The following is a 13,662-nucleotide window of genomic DNA, read 5'->3' on the forward strand; positions in this document are numbered from 1 at the left end:
TTAATGGACACCTACCTTTCCTGGAGTCCAGCGATGTCGGCAGGCGAAGCCGAACAGTCTCTCGGCTGCTGCCGGCACCATTATCGGTGAGGGAATCGGGAAGTGAAGCATTGCGGCTTCACTTCCCAGTTCCCTACTGCACATGTGCGAGTTGCGCAGCGCCATGAGAATGGTCCGCGCTGTCTCTGGGCCCCGTGTGTGTCCCAGCAGACAGCGCTTGCGGGACATCAAGAGGCATAGACTCCCGTGGGAGTCTATGCCCGGAAGTGGGTGTAAATACCTGTCTTAGGCAGGTATCTGCACCCTCCTCCCCCCTGAAAAGTGTCAAATGTGACACCGGAGGGGGGGAGGGTTCCAAAAAGCGGAGGTTCAATTTTTGTGTGAACCTCCACTTTAATTCATTTTAGAATAAGCCTGTAAAATGTGGAAAAAGCAAAGTGCTGTGAATACTTTCTGGGATTTTCTGTATACAGTGTATGAGCACAGTAGGGGGTGAGAACTGCATATTTCAGCTCAAAGCCTCTTCTAACCTCATAAAGTGCAATTTTGTTTTTCTTTTGGGATCGCTTCGTGTTTTCCATCTTGTCGTTTTATGTTTGGGCTATAAATGGCCGCCTGAGTAATTGTCAAAACTTACTGAGCCAAATTTTCAATGGCCAAAATGAAAATGTTCCCTTTTTCTACCCTGCGCAGTCACGTTTACAGAGAAGGAGAAGGAGCAGCTGAGAAAATTCACCAACAAGTCGTATCTGCTGGATAAGAGAGCGGAGCAGCTGGCGTACCTAGGTCTGATCGATGTGCTTCTGGCATACTGCTATGAAACCCGTGTCACTGAAGGAGAGAGAAATGTAAGTGGATTTTTTTTCCCCCTCTCTGCGTTCTGTCTGGAGGATTCCGCCGTAATAGTCCTGTATTATGGGGAGCAGCCGGCCTCTCTGACAGGCGAGGCGTGCAGACGGGGAATGAGCAATAATCTGACAGGTGAAAAATGAGTTTCTCTCTCTGAAAGGATCAGCTTCTACTCCGCTGTTAGAAGCGCTTCGCAGTAGATTAACCCGATAGTGAGCAGCCGACCGCCAGTCTTGCTGGCTCAGAACAGCTTTGTGAACTGTAGGCCCTTGTACACACGGTCGGAGATTCCGACAATAAAATCCGACGGATTTTTTCCAACGGATTTTGTCCGACACTGGTGACGCATACACGCGGAAAGTCGTCGGGAAAATCCAATTGTTCGGAACCTGGCGATGTTCGTTCGTTGCAACGGGACTACGTTGCGGCTAGTAGCCAATAGCTTTGATCTCGTAATATGATCTGAGCATGCATGGCACTTAGTCCAATCGGAATTCTCTACAAACGATCGGACAAAATCCGGATGGATCATGTTGTCAGAAAATTTTATATCCAGCTCTCAAACTTTGTTGGTCGGAAATTCCGACGAAAAAAGTCCGATGTGGCCCACACACGGTTGGATTATCCAACAACACGGTCCGATCGGACCTTTTCCGTCGGAATTTCCGACCATGTGTACAAGGGCTAAGAGTTTCACAGGACAGAAGTTTCAGGATGGGATTTGTGGTGCTCAAGCAGAATAACAAAACCATTTGAAGACCTTATCTTGTGACCAAAACCAGTAAGAAAAGGCTTATCCCAATAGTCATGCGCAAAATCGAAAAAAACAAATGTGGAGGAGTTAAAAAATATGATACAGAGCCTTGAAAATGTCCACATTTTGTCATGTTACAAAAACGTAAATGCATTTTATTGGGATTTTATATGATAGACCAACACAAAGTGGCAAATAATTGTGAAGTGGAAAGAAAATGTTAAATGGTTTTCCAATTTTTTTTTTTTTTTACAATACTTTGTAGAATCACCTTTCACTGCAATTACAGCTGCAAGTCTTTTTGGGGATGTCTCTACCAGCTTTGCACATCTAGAGAGGGACATTTTTGCCCATTCTTCTTTGCAAAATAGCTCAAGCTCTGTCAGATTGGATGGAGAGCGTCTGTGAACAGCAAATATCAAGTCTTGCCACAGATTTTCAGTTGGATTTAGGTCTGGACTGTGCCTGGGCCATTCTAACACATGAATATGCTTTGATCTAAACCATTCCATTGTAGTTCTGGCTTGTAGGTTTAGAGTCATTGTTCTGCTAGAAGGTGAACCTCTGCCCCATTATCAAGTCTTTTCCAACTCTAAAGCCTTGTACACACGGTCGGAGAATCCGTCGGAATGAGTCCTATCGGACCGTGTCGTCAGATAATCTGACTGTGTGTGGTATGCATCGGACTGATTCCGTCCGAATCTCCGTACGACCCAATTTTCCAACATGTTGGAAATATTTCCCGACCAACTGGGCCGGTCGGACCTAATCCGATCATGTGTAGAGCATTTTCATCGGACCAAGTGCCACGCATGCTCAGATCAAATTCCTACATCAAAGCTATTGGCTACTATCCTGAATGTAGTCCCATCGTAACGAAATTACGTCATCACTTTCTGAAAGATCGGATTTTTCGCCAACTTGGCCCGACCGTGTGTATGCAACAGTTTCGGACACAATCCGTCGGATTAAATCCGACGGGCAAAATCCGACGGATTTGGTTGGCAGAATCTCCGACTGTGTGTACAGGGGCTTACAGGTTTTCTTCTAAGATTGCCCTGTATTTGGCTCCATCCATCTTCCCATCATCTCTGACCAGCTTTCCTGTCCCTGCTGAAGAAAAGTATTCCCACATCATGATGCTGCCACCAATATGTTTCTCAGTGGGGATGGTGTGTTCAGGGTGATGTTCTGTGTTCGTTTTCCGCCACACATAGCGTTTTGCTTTTAGGCCAAAAAGTTAAATTTTGGTCTCATCTGACCAGAGCACCTTCTTCTACATGTTTGCTGTCCACCCCACATAGCTTCCCGCAAATGGGAATTTTATATGGCTTTCGTTTAACAATGACTTTCGTCTTGCCACTCTTCCATAAAGTCCATATTTGTGGAGTGCACGACTAATGCCGTGTACACACAAGCAGTTTTTTTCAGTCGGCATAAACTCTGAAGGTTTCTCCAACGGAATTCTGCTCAAGCTGTCTTTCATACAAATGGTTACACCAAAGTCTGACCGTCAAGAACGTGGTGACGTACACACGTACGATGGGACTAGAAAAAGGAAGTTCAATAGCCAGTAGCCAATAGCTTCTGTCTCGTACTTGCTTCAGAGAATGCGTTGTTTTTGGTACGTCGGAACAGCATACAGAGGAGTGTTTTTCTCGATAGGAATTGGTGCCGTTGGAAAAATTTAGAACATGTTCTATTTCTAGGTCCGTCTGAATTTTCAATCTAAAAAGTCAGATGGGGCATACACATGATCGGAATATACGATGAAAAGCTCCCGTCTGACTTTTTCTGTCGGAAATTCCACTTGTGTGTACATGACTAATAGTTGTCCTGTGGACAGATTCTCCCACCTGAGCTGTGGATCTCTGCAGCTCCTCCAGAGTTCCTATGGGGCTCTTGGCTGCTTCTCTGATTAATGTTCTCCTTGCCCGGCCTGTCCGATTAAGTGGACGGCCATGTCTTGGTAGGTTTTCAGTTGTGCCATACTCTTTCCATTTTCAGATGATGGATTGAACAGTGCTCTGTGAGATGTTCAAAGCTTGGGATATTTTTTTATAACCTAACCCTGCTTTAAACTTCTCCACAACTTTATCCCTGACCTGTCTAGCGTGTTTCTTGGCCTTCATGAAGCTGTTAGTTAACTAAGGTTCTCTAACAAACCTCTGGGGGCTTCACAGAACAGCTGTATTTATACTGAGATTAAATTACAGACAGATGGACTCTATTTAGTAAATAATTGACTTCTGAAAGCGATTGGTTCCACTAGATTTTAGTTAGGGGTATCAGAGTAAAGGGGGCTGAATAGAAATGCACGCCATACTTTACACATATTTATTTTTAAAAAAAATATTGAAAACCATTTATCATTTTCCTTCCACTTCACAATTATGTTTTACTTTGTGTTGGTCTATCATATAAAATCCCAATAAAATACATTTACGTTTTTTGGTTGTAACATGACAGAATGTGGAAAATTTCAAGGGGTATGAGTATGTTTTCAAGGCACTGTATGAAGACATGAACTCTAATCTATAAAAACATTTAAAGAGACCCTGTCACCAGACCATTTACTTTAACAAAATTTTTTCCATAAGAATATATGTGCAATTAACGACTTAAGGACCGCCTCACGCCGATGTACGCTGGCAGAATGGCATGGCTGGGCACGAGCACATACCTGTACGTTGCTGTTTAAGTGCCAAGCCCTGGGTCGGGGGCCGGTGCGCTCCCGACCTGGTCCTGAGCTCCGTGACCGTGGCAGTGGGACCAGCGGACCCAATCGAGCTTAAGAACGAGGAAAAGTCTGTGTAAACAAACCTCTCCCGTGCTTCCTAGTGTGGCTGTCACCGATCGTCTGTTCCCTGATATAGGGAAAGACAATCAGTGACGTCACATGCCAGGCCACGCCCCTTACAATAAAAAACCATAACGTCATACATAACACCTACACTGCCCCCTAGTGGTTAACTGCTTCACTAGCAGTGTCATTTACACAGGAATCAGTGCATTTAAATAGCACTGATTGCTGTATAAATGACAATGGTGTAAAAAATGTCCGATGTGTCCGCCATAATGTCGCAGTCACAATAAAAATCGCTGATCGCCGCCATTAATAGTAAAAAAAAATATTAATAAAAATGCTATAAAACTATCCCCTATTTTGTAAACGCTGTAACTTTTGCGCAAACCAATCAATCGCTAATTGCTATATATATATATATATATATATATATATATATATATATATATATATATATATTTTTTTTTTTTACCAAAAATATGTAGAAGAATACGTATTGGCCTAAACTGAGGAAAAAGATACAACTATGTTGGTGTCCCTTGTCAATTTTACATTGTATTTTTAAAAATGTAACTGTCTACTCCCAAACTTTCATTTTGAAGTAAAACACATAGCCAAGTATTATTCTACACAATTGTTCTATTGTGCATTAAAAAAAGAAAACAAGTACAATTAGACATGCTATCTGCCAATAGAACTTAACCTAAAAGTGCATTCTATGCATCCAAAAATATAGAAAATATACCAAATCAAATCATTATTCAACCAACAAAATAATGTCAAAGTAATTACTCCAAGGCCAATAATAAATAATACGTTATCTCCTCAGTTTCTGCAACATGTCTGGTTGACGGCATCAAACGAAAGTAGACACTGGACTGCCGCACTCTTGAGAAAAAAACGCCTTTCTTTTTTTTAAAAACACATCAAAAAAACCCAACGAACACAGCAGACAAAAAGGCTGACTTTTCGCACTAGCAGTAGTGCTTACTCATAGCTCATGCTATGAGTAAGCACTACTGCTAGTGCGAAACGTCAGCCTTTTTGTCTGCTGTGTTCGTTGGGTTTTTTGGATGTGATTTTTTTAAATAAATGCGTTTTTTTTTCTCAAGAGTGCGGCAGTCCAGAGTCTACTTTCGTTTGTTGCTATCGTCAATTGCCTGCACCTGTGGCCTCTGGGCCGAGAGAATAGTTAACTACCTGCATGTGTGTTCCTGGAGCCGTGAGATTCCCTTTTCTTTGCATGTCTAGTTGACGAACGGCCTTTCAGAAATGAACTGAAAAGCACATATCAACACTCGCCAAACTTCTACTAACACGAAATTAACAGAGCCCAAAGGGTGGCGCTAAAGAGCTGAAAAACCACGTAGTACGTCACTACGTTTGTAATTGTTGGCCAACATTTGTGTGACCGTGTGTATGCAAGACAAGTTTGAGCCAACACCCTTCGAACAAAATTCCACGGTTTTGTTGTCGGAAAGTCCGATCGTGTGTATGAGGCATTAGACTGTCAGGTTATTCTTCTGGCTACAGGAGGACGGGACACTGGCCAAAAAAAAAAAATTTGACCCAGCCCAGGTTAACCCTTCCTTACTCCTCACTATGCGTCAGTTTTTTGCAAGTGTTCTAGGAGGATGGACATCTTCAATCTGCTCTGCAAAGAAAAAATGTACTTTTCTTGCTAGCTTTTTCCCCCCACCTTAGGCCTGCCCCTCTAACTTGTTTTTTACCAATCGGGATTAAGCCCGATACGGTGAAATGCATTAGAGGGAGTGGTCCTAGGGCACGGCATTCATTGTTATGTCTGTTGACATTTTTCTGCCAACCTGTAAGACAAGGTGTCTAGAGCACCCCATCTCCTCCCTTACATCAGATGTCAAGAGCCCCCACCCTCCTTTACGTCAGTGCACCCCCCTTACCATCTGCTGCTACGGGGAAGAACCCAGGGGCGGAGTTGGCAAGCAGAATGTGCAGGGTCTGGTGGAGGACCAAAAGACGGCTGGAGTCATCTGCTGGAGTTTTCTGAATGCTGAGATGAAGGGAGGAAGAGACGAGGAGGTGCTGTGGCTGCACAAAGGTGCAGGATCTGTAGAAGGAGTTCTGTCCTCTCTGCTGCCAACTGCTGAGGGGGGAGGTCAGAGACAAGCCTCTCTGTGGCTGCACAGAGAAGTGCAGCATCTGGCTGAGGAGTTTTGTCCTGCTCTTGCTCTCAACTTTGAGACAGGGTGGGAGAGGTGACCAGGGGGTGCTGCAGCTGCAGGAGAGGTTTGAAGGCTACATGAAATGGCTTGGCGATTCCGCCTGCAGGCTTTGTGTTTAACACCTGAGCTCTCCCTGATATACATCTTTCCTCCCCTGAAACTCCTTCCTCATCTGCAATGGCATTCAGTAGAGGTTCTTCTAAGCATTGGGGGGAGGGGTAAAGGTAAATGTATTTTTTAATGGTATGGAGGGCTTATGTCCTAATTACTAGTGTTATCTATACTTTTCAGCATCAAACTGCCCTTTTGAATGTGTTTAATCTGTTTTCATCTATTGCAGGTTGAGTCTGTATGGAATATCAGAAAACTGAGTGGATTCCTGTGTTGGTTTGAGGTATGTACTTACAAGGTTATGGTTTCTGCAAATTAAAGAGGAAGTAAACCCTGATAAGTTTACTTCCTCTTTCATTCCCTGCAAAGGCAAAGCATAATGGACTACTATGCATCGCCTAGTAGCCCATTATGTGTCACTTACCTGACACAGGAGCTAGCGAAGTCGCCGCTGTCCCCTGTAGTCCGGCGCATCCATCTTGTTGGTGGGGTCTCGCAGCTCCGCCGCTGTCATTTGGCGAAGCCGCGATGACGTCACTCCCGCGCATCCGCACGGGAGCCGACACGCGCGGCAGCTCCGTCGCTGAGAATGCCGCGCTCAGTGCGCCTGCCCGCCGCTGTCTACGGCGCATGCGCCGTAGACAGCGGTGCCCGTTTTCGGGCAAATATCTCCTAAACCTATATGGTTTAGGAGATATTTCTTGGACCTACAGGTAAGCCTTAATCTAGGCTTACCTGTAGGTCAAAGTGGTTTGTAAGGGTTTACAACCACTTTAAATATTACAATATTGGTGTTATTTAGGAATAAATGAGTAGCGCTCCATGGGCTGTGTTGATTTGGTTACAGATGATAATTTTCTGATGAGAGGAAGATTTTTTTTTTTTATTTGTCTGTTTGCTGGTATCTAAACTCTGGGCATATCCAAAAGCATTCAGTTTGATGCACACCTGTCCATTAAAAGATTTGAAATTCCATTCTTAATCATTTGTGGTTGTATGGTGCAAGATGCACTGTCCATGCCTAAATCAGGGGTGAAGAAATGTGGTGCCATTAATGTGACCAATGTACTCCAATGATTCCTTGCAGAGGTGTCATGTAGTGGCTGAGTGTGAACAATCAGCCGGTTACTTTTGCCCTTCTAAACACAGCATGTCAATGCAAATGTCTGTTACCAGGGGCGTATCTATTGAGGCAAACAAGACGTTTGCCTTGGCGGGAATTTTTCAGGGGGGTGGCCTTATTCCACTCTAAACCCCTGCCATCCAACATCTTCAATATGTGAAACAAGCAGACCAAATATTTGGATCACCCAATGCTTCTGCCAAGTCGAGCAAAGCTTTCCCTGGTATGCTGGATCTCTTACCTTGGAACTGGGAAAGTCTTTCCTTTACGGGACTTGGAACGTGGTAACGACAGGACTCAAAACTACCCATCAACATTATGTAAATTTTCAGCATCAACCATTTGTGTCCCAGATTTGCAGATTTTCCAAGTTCTACCAGGTTGGTGTTCAGGCTTCAGCTGATATGAGCTTAGGCTGCAAGGTGCTTCAAGCTGTTATCTTAAGCCCCATACACACTATCAGTTTTTCTGCTGAGTTTTTCCTTCAGATTTACCAAAACCATATAATATGAGGTCAAACATTAGGAGTTTCAATGTGTATGCAATCAGGCAGGCCCTTCTACTACATGGTTTTGGTAAATCTGAAGGAAAAACTTAGCAGAAAAACTGATAGTGTGTATGGGGCTTAAGTGTATTATTCTGGTTCTTTAAAGTGGTGTTCCACACACCAAACAAAAAAAAAGCTTAAAATTCCTAAAAAATTAAATCAAAAATAAAACATTGGAAATTATTTTTTTTTAACTCTCCTCTAAATGCCTGTTGCTAGGGGGTCCCTCGTAGTCTGCCTCCTTCAGTGCCCAGGCACCTGACGTCACTTCCCCTTGGTGTAGGAAGGGCTCAGCTCCGCCCCCTCCCTCCTGTCAGTCATCTGGTACACGTGACAGGTCCCAGATGACTGCGTGGCCAATCACGGCCGGGTGCCCACAGTTGCAATGCCAGCGCTGCCGAGAGGAGGGGTGACGAGTGGGGCTTCGTTCCCCCGCATCACTGGACCCTGGGACAGGTAAGTGTCCGATTATTAAAATTCAGCAGCTGCAGTATTTGTAGCTGCTGACTTTGAATTATTTTTTTTTTTATTAAGGGAAATTTCTCTTTAAATCTGTGAGTTTTCTTGTTGGTCTTTTTGGAAAAATTTTACCAGCCAATAGTCATGTTGCTGCCTGCCTCTTAGTTGATTTGGGCAATGTCCCTTGGTCTATGAATACCAGCCCTGTCTCCTGTACTGTACAATTGTGATATGAGTTTAAACTTACCTGTAAATTCCTCACCTTGGAGTACAATACGTTACACAGATCCCTCCCCTCCGTGTCTTGATCATTCCTTATTGCTTAAAAACCAGAGCCTCGCAGAATAATTAGGCAGGGTTACATGGGTATGATCTAGACCAGTGATGGCGAACCTTGGCACCCCAGATGTTTTGGAACTACATTTCCCATGATGCTCAACTATGCTGCAGAGTGCATAAGCATCATGGGAAATGTAGTTCGCCATCACTGATCTAAGGTGACCCTAGCAAAAGTTTTTGCCAGTGTTCAATCACCTGAGGTAGCAGCATATAACCCATGGTCTATATCGGGGTTATGCAATTAGCAGACCTCTAGCTGTTGCAAAACTACAAGTCCCATCATTCGTCTGCCTCTGGGTGTCATGCTTGTGGCTGTCAGAGTCTTGCAAGGCATCATGGGATTTGTAGTTCTGCAACAGCTGGAGGTCCGCTAATTGCATATCCCTGGTCTATATATAAAAGTCCTGTATCATACTCTAGGCCCTTGTACACACGGTCAGAGATTCCGACAACCAAATCCTTCGGATTTTGTCCGTCGGATTTTGTCTGAAGGATTTTGTCTGAAACTGTTGCATACACACGGTCGTACAAAGTTGTTGGAGAATCCGACATGATGACGTTATTTCGTTACGACAGGACTACGTTCACGCTAGTAGCCAATAGCTTTGGTGTAGGAATTTGATCTGAGCATGCGTGGCACTTTGTCCGATCGGAATTCTCTACACCTGATCGGAGTATGTCCGATCGGAGCATTTTGTCGGAAAATTTTACCAACAAGTTGGAAAACTTGGTCCGTCGGATACTCCGACGGAAACAGTCCGATGTAGACCACACACAGTCGGAATATCCGACAAATCGGTCCGATCGGACACATTCCGTCGGAATCTCCGACCGTGTGTACAAGGGCTAAGATGAGGAATTCACAGGTAAGTTGAAATTCCTTTTCTGTTCAAATTTTTTATTGAATAGAAACATAAGAATAAAGGTTGCAGCCAGACACATTCAAGACTGAAGATACAGCGCATGACATTAGTTTAACAGGGATATAAGTCAAGAACATAAACAAAGAAAGCATAACTTATTAGACACAGAGCATACATAGCAAAGAGTATTACGCTAACTCTCTTCAAGTTAGAACAAGGAGAATAATGAATATCATTGAGTAGGAACTGGTATAGGGGGAAGAACCCCCCACCAAATTACAACATAACCAACAAAACTACTATGTCGAGATATAAGAAAACATAAGAACAGTAAATTCGTCAGCACACAGACCTTGTTCATGGCACAAAAAGAACTCAAATATATTGTATGAAGCCATGGGCTAAGAAAAAGGAGAAGAAAAGGAAAAAGAAAAAGAGAATAGAAAAAAGGGAAGGGGGGGACAGAGTGGGGAGAAAAAGATAGCAAGTAAAGGGGGGACCGAATGGAAGTGGAGGTGGGGGGGGGAGGAGTGGTCGGCGTCGGTAGGAGCGCCCGGGGCCCCAGGCAGCCATCAGATCAAACAGTCAGAGTGTGAACTCATTTCATGGTACAAGAAGGGTTTGGTCAAAATCTTGGGGGAGAAAGTTATCCAAACATGGGGCCCAAATTCGCGAGTGGCGAGGGACACGGTCCAGCAACGTCGCTTCGATCTTGCTATGGATCATGGCATGAGTCACTCTATGCTTAGTTTCGGTAATATGAAGATTCGGGGTCTTCCAAGCTTTAGCAATAGTCTGTTTTGCGGCCGTAGTCAATTGGAGGAGGAGACGGCATTGCGATTTGTTATAGTCTTCCGGGATATGATTTAGGAGCGCTATGGCCGGGTCGGGGGCTAAGGTATCATGTAACAGTGTTGAAGCAATTTGGAAAATTGCCAGCCAGAAGCGCTTTACTATCGGGCATGTCCACCAAATATGAACATGTGTACCCCCTTCCCCACAGCCTCGGAAACATACTGGAGAGTAATTCGGTAGGAATTTGGAGATCCTAGCTGGGACTAGATACCACCTCATGAGTACTTTATAGTTAGCTTCTAGGGCTACTATGTTTTGAGTCGACAATTTAGTCATAGCCCACACATGGGACCAGCTTTCCGTATCAAGGGTCAGGTGTAGGTCCTTGGACCACTGCGCAGCATAGGAGGGAAGGGTAGTAGAGGAGTTGTTTAGGTGGGCATAGATAGCTGAGATAGTACCCGGGGCATGAGGGTCTGAGGAGCAAGTTTTCTCGAAAAAAGACATATTGGTGAGAGATGTGGCGGATCCAATTATTGATTTAACAAAGTGGGCTATTTGGAGGTAACGGTAGAATTCAGAGGGAGGTAAGCCGTGTTGGGTCTGAAGGGCTGAGAAAGATCTAAGGGAGGTATCAGTAACAACATCAAGTATTCGACAGAGACCAGCTTGGGACCATAGAGTAAATTTGAAATTCCTTTTAATTATGTATTAATAACTGTAGAGCTGTATTCATTTATTCGTTTTAGAGTTTTAGATCTAGCAGGAGATCAGCTTCAAGCAAAAGAAATAAGTAAAAATGCAGCATAACAGAAATCAGAGAATACTTCCTGTAAATCACCATCACTACATCATTATGAGTAAAAATTATTTTGTTCAGCATCGGCTAAAAATCACATGGTCTTGGGCTGCCTTAAGAGTCTTGCCCATCATTAGAGACTAATGAGGCTGGACAAAGACCATTGATCCTATGTAGTCTGCAGTATCCAGTTAGCTATGAGTAACTTGGCAAGGTCACTGACATAGCTAGGTGAATCTAACTAGATCCCATAGCTAGATATAAGGGATGTAGTAAACATGTAGGCAAATCAACCCACTAGCAGCCGTATATAACTAAAATATTAGTTTTAAGTGGACAGGCCCTTTGAGCAAGTCTATTATTATAACATATTAGCCGTGCCAAATGAGGCGAGGAATAATCAGGAAAAACTGCCCATGAGTGTTAAAGCTGCCAGGCTGCCCATGACAGGGTTAACTGCGGCTGCGTGAGGGATGAAGACACAAAGTTGGCTTGGGCTGTGTGAGCACTCCAGCTGCTTGAACAGCGGCCAGCAATAATACTACAGCGCTCCAGCGATAGGGTAGAAGTGTGACCACCAGTGCTGCAACTTCTGGCTCCTGCCAGACACTTTATAGAGACTCTCCAGGGATCACGGCCAGGCTGGAGGTACTCTCTCATTTTTATTTTTTTATGTTGATATGCTGTGGGCTTAAAGCATCTCTTAAAGTGAACCTACCAAACTCTAAGTAACAGCAGGCGTGCGTTTTTGTTCTTTGGCAGAAGCCCTGTAAAAAGATGGGCCCAGCACACTAATCCCCAGGTGTAGGCACCACTAGGTGATTGCCTGTCCCTGTCATTGTTTTCTTCATTGTGGGTGCCTCATTGCCCCTGATATAGTCTAAAGCTCAATTCACACTTGTGCGACTTGTCATGCAACTTTGGACATCAGAGTTGTATGACAAGTCGTTCCCCATGTTTTCCAATGATAACCATTCATATATATGCGTGACTTAAAGTTGCAGCAACTTAAAGGTACAGTAGTACAGGCACTACTTTGGTCCAAGTTTCATGCAACTTGAGGGCCATAGACTTCAATGTTAACCCTCAGAAGTTGCCTGAAAGTCTTACCTGAATGTTAAACAATGCAACACTTTTACTCGGATTGGAGGTAGGCGGGTGTAAACAGACACAAGTCCGTTTACCTCTATAGAGGTGAATGGAGGGTCCGATTGGGTCCACCTGAAAAAAAGACAGGTGGACCCAATCGGACCGATTGTGTAAAAGGGGCCTAAGGCTGCTTTCACACTGATGCTCTGCAGTTTACCCGCAGCACGGATGCAGTGCAGGGTTAGCTGCACTTTCCCAGAGACTTCAATTATATCCTGCAGGGTGTGTACTTTCTGAAAGCGCACCAAACCTGCAGGGAATAACAGAAATGTATGGCTTAGTGCAGGGAACCGATCAGCCCAGTAGCCACCGCAGAAGAGATATGTATGTATGTGTATATATATATATATATATATACACACACACACACACACACACACACACACACACACACACACACACACACACACACACACACACACACACACACTGTAGTTTTAGAATATAAACTGTCCTTTAGTAAATAATCTTCCATTCAGGAATCTTCCTTGCTACAGGTATTGCCGGCTATTGCTGTCCCAGGTGGAGAGCAATTGGTATCATTGGGTGCTATACAGGAAGCATTGCCTTATGTGGCTCTGCTCCCTCTGCAGCCGTGCTTCCTCTAGCGCTGGCTCCATTCAGAACACTAAAAAAGGGCAGAAAAGAGGGCTCATAAAGAGATAGGGTAACAGGGAACCAATGGTCAAGATATGGATTACTACAATACAGGCAGTTACCAACTGGTTAGGGACTGTCTGTTCTGAAGTTGGATTTGTTCGTAATCCAGACACTCATGTGCAGAATGGCGTTTCCGATGTTTTCTGTGCGTTTTCGTTTCGTTTCCAATGTTTTCTATGTGCCCACCGGTGCCACCAGTCGTTCGCA

General features: G+C 44.2%; 1 protein-coding gene across 3 annotated transcripts in view; it reads left to right on the plus strand.

Moving 5' to 3' along the window:
- Nucleotides 1-13,662, plus strand: part of SHQ1 (SHQ1, H/ACA ribonucleoprotein assembly factor) — a 147,986-nt gene that overhangs the window by 44,360 nt on the left and 89,964 nt on the right. For all 3 annotated transcript variants that reach the window (XM_077451830.1, XM_077451829.1, XM_077451831.1), the window contains exons 8-9: nucleotides 694-848; nucleotides 6,951-7,004. In XM_077451830.1, coding sequence (XP_077307956.1) covers nucleotides 694-848; nucleotides 6,951-7,004 — 209 coding nt within the window. The remainder of the gene's footprint in view (nucleotides 1-693; nucleotides 849-6,950; nucleotides 7,005-13,662) is intronic.

The sequence above is a fragment of the Lithobates pipiens genome, unplaced genomic scaffold, assembly GCF_037356315.1.
Source record: "Lithobates pipiens isolate NorthernLeopardFrog02 unplaced genomic scaffold, aLitPip1_a1.2 Scaffold_23, whole genome shotgun sequence".
Taxonomy (NCBI): Eukaryota; Metazoa; Chordata; class Amphibia; order Anura; family Ranidae; genus Lithobates; species Lithobates pipiens.